This window comes from Charadrius vociferus, unplaced genomic scaffold, assembly GCF_000708025.1.
Source record: "Charadrius vociferus isolate BGI_N301 unplaced genomic scaffold, ASM70802v2 scaffold502, whole genome shotgun sequence".
Taxonomy (NCBI): Eukaryota; Metazoa; Chordata; class Aves; order Charadriiformes; family Charadriidae; genus Charadrius; species Charadrius vociferus.
The window spans coordinates 530,789-538,663 of NW_009647233.1; the positions used below are offsets into that span (position 1 = coordinate 530,789).

General features: G+C 46.9%; 1 protein-coding gene across 1 annotated transcript in view; it reads right to left on the reverse strand.

The window, feature by feature from the left end:
• Positions 1 to 676: 676 nt before the first annotated feature.
• Positions 677 to 7,875, reverse strand: part of EXOC6B (exocyst complex component 6B) — a 258,241-nt gene continuing 251,042 nt past the window's right edge. The window contains exons 22-24 of the mRNA XM_009879846.1: positions 5,766 to 5,878; positions 3,613 to 3,624; positions 677 to 803 (exon numbers count right to left, since the gene is read on the reverse strand). Coding sequence (XP_009878148.1) covers positions 677 to 803; positions 3,613 to 3,624; positions 5,766 to 5,878 — 252 coding nt within the window. The remainder of the gene's footprint in view (positions 804 to 3,612; positions 3,625 to 5,765; positions 5,879 to 7,875) is intronic.

The following is a 7,875-nucleotide window of genomic DNA, read 5'->3' on the forward strand; positions in this document are numbered from 1 at the left end:
TACATTCAGTGCAAGTCCAAAAGACACCAGCAGGTCCTAGAGGTGGAGCTCAGGGGGTGGCTACACTGAATACAGATGCATGGACAAGGGTTGCAGCTCCAGCGATCTGCAGCCTAAGGCAGAAATCAGCCCTTACAGGAAAAACAGGAGAAAAGTTGAGAAATCAGTTTGCCTCTTTTCCTACCTAAATCCAATATGCAAGTTGGCAAGACAAACTAATGGGTGACCCTCTTTTCTAAACGTTTGCTCCTTTACTAGAGCCCACGAGAAGAACCTGAAACCATGACTCCTCCCTATATTTTTTGTTTTCATTTGTTCTGCAACTGAATAAGTTAACAAAAGGAAGTCAGACCGATTCTTTCAATTTGGCTTATAAAAAAAAAAAAGTAGTCTGGGTGTGAACTTCTCTCTCAGGCTTCAGGATTTACCGTCACTTTATAAACCCCTGAAAATAGGAGTTTATAATAGGAGACTCCTGACACCACCTTCACAAGGAGTGCTGCCTATCTTCCCGGGATTGTTTAACAAGGAACATTTTGTCATCAGGGTAGGTTTCATGAATACTATACAGGTGAATAAAAAAATACATATATTCTCTTTGAACAAGAATCCCAAGTCCAGACATGTGGAAGGCTGTGGTGCAGGGACCGGCGCAGGCAGGAGGTCCCCGAGTCCCTCACGAGTGATGGCTGTTGATCAGGCTGCGGAGCTGCTTGGCCACAGTGTCGATCAGCTTCTGCTTGTCCCTCTCGTTTTTCCGAAACTGGGCAAAAACGTTGTTTTTTCTGCTCGTGTCTCTCATCCTGCACAGAGCGGAAACAGGTTATGGCACAGGTATCACTGCTCAGTGTTGCAACCGAGTCCCACAACAGAATTGCATGTAAAATGCCCATATTCAGGCTCTGATAGAGAGGAGGTGACTGCACCTAAAGGCTCTGTCCCAATTTTTATCATGTATTTGTGTAACGACGGGCATATCATGCCATGTGCAGGCTTTACACAGTTTGCGGTTTTGCTTTAAACCCCACAAATCCAAATCAATATCACTGCAGGCTCTATATGCCAAAATGCATGAAACCCTAAAGCTTCTTGTTCTCCCCTTCCAAACAGCTTTTCCTACATCCCTGTGTTATCTCATGAAACGGTAAATGACAATGCTGTAATATTAGGAGGAAATTAAAAAATTAGCATCAAATCCACAGCATTAAGGCTTCTTATTTGAAATGGTGCACTGCATGCGGTCAAGAGATGCAGCTTTTGTGACAGTCATAAAGTTTCAGAGTTATGAACTTAAAATATTATGCAATATTATATAATATAAAAGGAAGGAATCCAACACTGGTTTCCTCAACTTACAACTTCCTGAGATTTGGATTTTTTTTTAATTACATTTAATACATAAACTAGCACACTGGTCTCCATGATGTCTCCAAAAAGCCAGAGACTGAAAGAGCAGGTGGTGGGATGGGACCTGAAGGCGAAGCTGGTGCAGTTCCATCTCTCTCCACCATGCAAAGCTGGGTGCTCATGCATGCTTGCATTCACAGATGTGTATTTTGGGGGGGGGATGGGGGGCAGGTCTAGTTGCACAGTCCAAGCGTTAGCTTTATGCAGGCAGGGCATGTGCTGGGAAGGGAAACCACCCCACAAGGGTCAACCCTTCAACAGCTCCTGAAGGTATCAGCCCCACCATCCAACCCGCTGGTTCTCAGCCGACACCACTCTTTTATACCACAATTTGTAAATGATTTTCTTGTGAATCAGATCTGGCAGAGGCAGATGGTTTTAGATGAGTCACATAAGCCTGTGTTTTCGGCTTTGGGGACCTAAATGAAGCATTAAAGTGACTGGGACACAGTGCGGATAGTCCCTGGGAAGTTGGCACTTTATCAAACCGGGGGGTTTGAGTTAACAAAGCACAAATCAAACCTCTTGAAACTTATTTAACTGATAAAAAAAAAAAAAAAATTCTAACGTTTTTCATGCTTCAATCTTCCTAAAAAGAGCCAAAGGGAATCTGAAATGTTCCCAAAAACATTCAGCTTGGAACTGGAAACAAGGATAACAACTTCATCCCAAAGGCTAATTTGCTAAAGTTATAAGTGCCCAAAGACAAAGGATTACAATCGAGCTGCTTTCCCAACAGTAACAAGATAGCTTGGAGCACATTTGTTCAGCAAAACAAGTATTATTTTTTTCTTTCTCTATTTTTTTTTTAAACCAAAGCAGGTTGCCAGCTGCTCCACCGCAAGAACCAGGGAGCGATCGCACCAACAGGAAGCGGTGCTTTTAAGTCACACAAGTTAGAGGTGTATGAATTTTGGTAATAACCATCCTCCCAAGGGACACCTCCAGCAGCGCTGTATGGCTCCAGCAGGTCTCAAAGCACTTTAGCAGGAGGGCTGAGATCTCTGTTTCTATTTCACAGGCTATGTGGGGACTTCAGAGGCGCTGAAAGTAAACCTGTACCTTCAGAAACCTCCACCCAGTGCTGTACCCATCACTCTCCATCACTGCCTGCTGCAGTTACCCCCAGGTAACGCATGGGGAATTTAGAGCAGAGCATCCTCTGCCCTAAGAGCCCTCTCATCCTGGGCATCCTCAGAGCCATCTTCGACCCCGTGGGACCTGTTCAGGTCCATGAAATGTTTCTGAAGTAATGCAAGAAAACTTTTGCACATGTTTGAACAATTATAAAGGAGTTGCATGGATAAAGCTGCTGGATTGGGATGAAAAAGCATTTCAGTCAGAGCACTGATCCCACAGCAAAGTAATGCAGGTGGATCTGTTTAACTGTGGACAAGTATCCGGGAGGGACGTGAGCTGCTGGTATCATACGAAGGTAGAGGAACTAAGCTATTAAGTATTATTAACCAATTAAGTTGCCTACAGGACACAAAATCCTGCAGAATTTGGGTTGTGCCGTGCTAGGGACCTGGCAGCATTGGGAGCGGCTGCATCCTTGGGAAAGGCGGAGCTTGCAGATCTGCTTGAGGAGACCACACTGGCTCTGGTCCTGCTATCAGAGCCCTGCAGACAAGACACCAAGCTGACGCAATGTGGTCAATGCCAAAGGTGTTCAGACAGTGATGACGAATGCTGTCCTTTTTCTTTTCCATTATCTGGCTATAGGAAACACGCAGTCCCTGGTCAAGCGGTGCATCCAGACACCAAGAATATCGGCTTTGAAAGGAGGCAATGCTTTTAAGCATCTCAGAAGCTCTTTGGAGGTTCAATACTTTTATTTCTTTAAGCATGTGCCTGCAGAGCCCTGCGACAACCGAGCCCGGTTTTGTAACATGGTCCCTGTGTGTTAGCGCAAGAATTAAAAGTAAGAGGAAGGGAAAGAGAGAGCTCAGCGTTGTCCCCACCCCTGTCAACAAACACCACCTTCAACACAGCCAAGCTTTGTTTAAATTAATCTATAAGAAAAAAAAGCAACAGAGTAAAAGCTCCTCTTTTAGCTCTAATTAGTGCATTTGAGACGATAAAGTTACCGTAGGGAACCGTTTCAAAGACAGCTTGCATTTAGATCATTTAGTGCTCCATTTAAATTAAACAATAAAGTCACTGCAAGGTGAGGGTAAAAGCCCAAGCAAGCAGCATACTTACACTCGTGATATCCTGAGAGAGATGTGTGATTAGGAAAAGAGATAATGATGAAAACAGGTTACAAAACGAACCAGCGGATCAGAATTTCACATCGCCTTGTCGGCAAAGCTCAGCTGCCTACAGAGAGGGCTGGGGAGGTGGGCTTGGAGTGTGGAGGGGAGCAGACGTGCCTGAAGCTACGGCCAGGTCAGTGCAGAGTCTTGGGGGAGCTGGAGCCCCTGGGTGACACACGGAGACCCCCCAAAGGGCTTGAAGCCCAAGGGGGGATAGGGCAAAGCCACGCAGAGCATGCAGGCAATGCCATGCTAGTGATGCCATGAAGGCAATGCCACACAGGCGATGCCACAACACAAGGATGCGGAAGACACAAGTGCCAACCTGGTGACTCCACCTGGGCTGCCTCCTGAAAGCAAATCGGATGCGGATCGGAAATGCCGTTCAAATGAGATCCTTTTCAGGGAGAATGCTGGCAAGCTGAGCTGGGGTTTGTGGCTTTTTAATACCACCACTGAGTATGGATGCTGTGCGCTCAAGTACTACCTGGGGAAAATGGAGCTGCCCACCTGCTGTCCCACTGCCTTCCCAGCAAGTGCCACGAATCCCAGCTCACTGACTGTTCCAAATTCTTTGGCTCTTCCAGCTGCTCCATGTCCAAGCTCTCAGTTTTTTAATAGCTCTTTATTTTACCATTTTATTGATAGCTCTGAATATACCTCATGCTTTTGCATCATGGATGTTAGGCTGTGAATATGTTGTGAATAGCACAACATATTACACAGCACATATAAATATGTATATAAAACCAATGCTATACTGTATAAAAGTGCTTTACACACGGCAACTACCTAAGTTTAGTCCTTGTGTGCTGTATTGATAACATCTGGATGTCATGAGTTTCAGTGAAATTAGCTATTCTCCTCTGCGGAAGAGGAGGTGGTGTGGTTACATGGACCATAGGCAATACAGCTGCAACTCCAAAGTTCAGCAGCACACCAAGGTCAGTCTTCTAAAGGTATAGCCCCAACTCTAAACTAGTCAACTCATCTTCTACAAGCAATGAAGAAAGGAAGGAACTCCAAAAAACAACTCAAACTCCTCCTCAGGATCTGATTCCATGGCAAACCTAACCAAACCTAACTGCAACTCGCTTATCCTGCCTGCTCCTTGGTGCAAGACTTAGCAGAGCTCAGAAAATTATTAATTATAATTTTTGGCAGGTTACTTCTCTCTCAGATCAGCTGGTGACCAGCTGTGAGGTCTGATGGTAGCAAAGGGGCAGGAGTAGGCTGATCCTCGCAGTGAGAGCCTGGAGATCTACCACAGAAAGGGTCATCTGGGTCACCTCCTATCATGGGCAGGATGAGTGACTGGTGGCACTTCTCTCCCACGTGCTAGAGGGGTTACAAGTGAAGCAAATCCCACTCTTTGGGTCTGCAGCAAACTCATGGGCTTCCTCTCCTTGCTTCTGGCTTGTAGGACTGGAACAAGCCTCCTCGCTGTGCTTCAGGTAGGATGCCAAAGTGCTGCAGAGTCCACACAGCGCTTGCCCAGCGTGTCCCAGCACTGCTGCTTGGTACAGCTCCAGGGCTTGGGCTGAAGCTGTGCAAAGCATATAAACTACAGGCTTCAGAGAGGCTCAGATTCAGCTTTATCAAAGAGCATGTCCTTGCTAAAAGCAAACCTTGGAGCACACAGCCACCTGAAGACACTGTCCCTGTCCCATAGCTGGGCTTTTAGCACTTGGTCCCCTCCATGGATCCAAGAGAAAGGAGATATACGTGCCTGCAGGCTAGCAAATTTTAATTGATTTTGTGGGCTTGAGATACACCTTTATAGTGGAAATCTGTTGTAAAACACGGAAAACTCTGCTTAAGAGTGAAGCAAAAAGACAGACCCTCACCCAAGTCGATGTATTTTGATACAAAACCTGGAATCCAGTTAGTGGGATAAAACAGGATTTTTCTATTCGAGCTCCCACTGTCCACCTGGGGGTGAAATTTTATCTCACTGGATCACAAGCAGCCTCCTGCTCCCCAGGCTGCTCTGTCCACGTGTCCACGCACTGTACCTGATGGAATGAGCTGCTAAAACATGTGCTTGCCCAAAGCAAGATGGGGGTGAAAACTACCCTGGGTGTCTGGACCCGCACTCACTTTTCCAGCAGGATGAGGGCCGTCGTCGGGTTCACGCGAAGATACTTGCATGTGGGTTGCCCGTAGTCAGCCAAATACGTCGACCAGTCCCACTGGATGAACAGATCTAAGAGCTGCAGCAGCCACCAGAAAGAAAAAACAAACAGAAATAGAAGATTTGAAAAAGCTGTTGAGACAGCAGGTGGTTGATCTGAAAGCTGGCAAAGATCCTGGTCAGGTGGCATTAACCACAAAAAAATGGTTTCCAGTCTTTATTAATTTATTTAATATTATTCCGCTGATATTCCATTACTAATTTAGTCATAATTAATTATAAATTTATTAATATTTAATGTTCATTTATTTATGGGTATATTAATTTAGCCATAGTACACTCCTGCTATGTTCTCTCTATTTTTGGGCTGAACTAGCGGTACAGGGGATATGAAAACTGAGACACCCTGAAGAGGTGGGTGGCAAAGAACCCCAGTGCCCTGATGCTCTCAGCTGCGGCAGGAAGGCACTTTTGGGGTCAAAGACACCACAAATTTCTTCTGTCCCCAGATAACCCCCCGGCTTTGTCTGAACCATGCCACAAGTTTTTCTTATCACGCTTACTCCACCTCAACATCTTCCAAGGGTTTTGTAAGCATCTTTAATGAAAAAAGCTCCCCAGGGAGGCGTAGGACCCCTCCAGGAGCTCAGGGGTTTATCTTAGGTGAATGCAGCTACGGGAGGAGACTCGGAGTCCCAGGTGGTTTCCAGCTGCTTGTTAGAGAAACCACTGCTGACCCCAGCAGCAGGGGAGGCAACAAGCAGATTAATTCAGGTGTCCATGACAGTCCCTGCTCCAGACCCCCAAAATTTGCACCTGAAGCCCTTCACCTCTGCAAAGGACCCTCTCAGTGCCCCATTGGTCCCTGCTGATTTGTGCGAGGAAGTAGCAAACTACAGACCAGGTTTCCTAAATGCTCTCTTCCACCCCACCTTTCGCACCCTTATTTTCCTTAAAACCCGAACAGCAGCTCCCATATCTTTCCCATGAGGACCTCCTCACACCTAAGAGGATTTGATTCTCCACCCCTCCATGAGAGCACAGCTGAGCACGTATGAGATGCAGACTTCATCTCCATCATCTAAAATAGGTTAATTAAGAGCGGCTGAGTTGCCCCCCCTCAACCTTCTGCCTTGGAGAGCTGCTGTGACCGCTCTATTGCAGGACAGGCTGCCAACTGCACGGACGTCTTCATCGCCCGTGTCTGCACGTCCCGGCGCCCACCACTGAAGCCCAGAGAAGAAGGACCATCCCGCAGCCAAGCGAGGACCATAGAGGGCTCTTTGTCCCCGCGTCTCCATGGTTTTGCTGGAGACTCCAGCACTGTTTAACAACACATCCCGCCCCGCCAAGAAGGGGATTTGGCTCCTCCGAGACCTCAAGGTACAAAACAAAAATGTGCAACAAGATTCTTTTTGACTATGTAGGTCAGGGCAAAGAAAACAAGCCGTCAGGAACAATCCCCTGGGCTGGCGGGGGGGACGGATTAGCTGGGACCTAAGAGGGCTTTTCCAGCCTGCGGTCCCGCGCGGCTTTGTACGGCAGGTCCATTGTGTTAACTACAAACCCGAGTTGAACATCATCGGCAGGAGTTTTTTCCAAAGGGCACCTTCAAGAGACAACCTTAAATATGATTTCACAGGCTCTTTTCATAAAGCACAGCGGGGCCAAAACTTTTCTATCGGGTTTGCCGGCTGCTGTGGGAAGCTGCATGGTTGTACAGGCTAAATCAGATCCCCCCCAATGCACCAAAGTCCTCTTGCCGGTAGCCCCGGGGCGGCTGAACGTGCCTCTGGCAAACCGCAAATAAAGCAGCACGAGCTATTGCCATAGAAAGTGCATGGCTGGACCATCCAGGGGCCAGGTAGCTGTTCATGGGGAGCGGAAATAAAGTCCCAGAAGAAAGAGACAAAAGAAGAATCAAAATAAAAAAGTGATGATTAGAAGTGGGTTAGGAGAAGCAAAAATAAAAAGCATTGGGAGGTGTTATAAACAAGAGGCTTGGGGAGACAGCAGAGGCTCAGGGAACTGTGCAGGAGCTCAAAGGATGGGTGAGGAAAGGGCTTGGAGCAACCT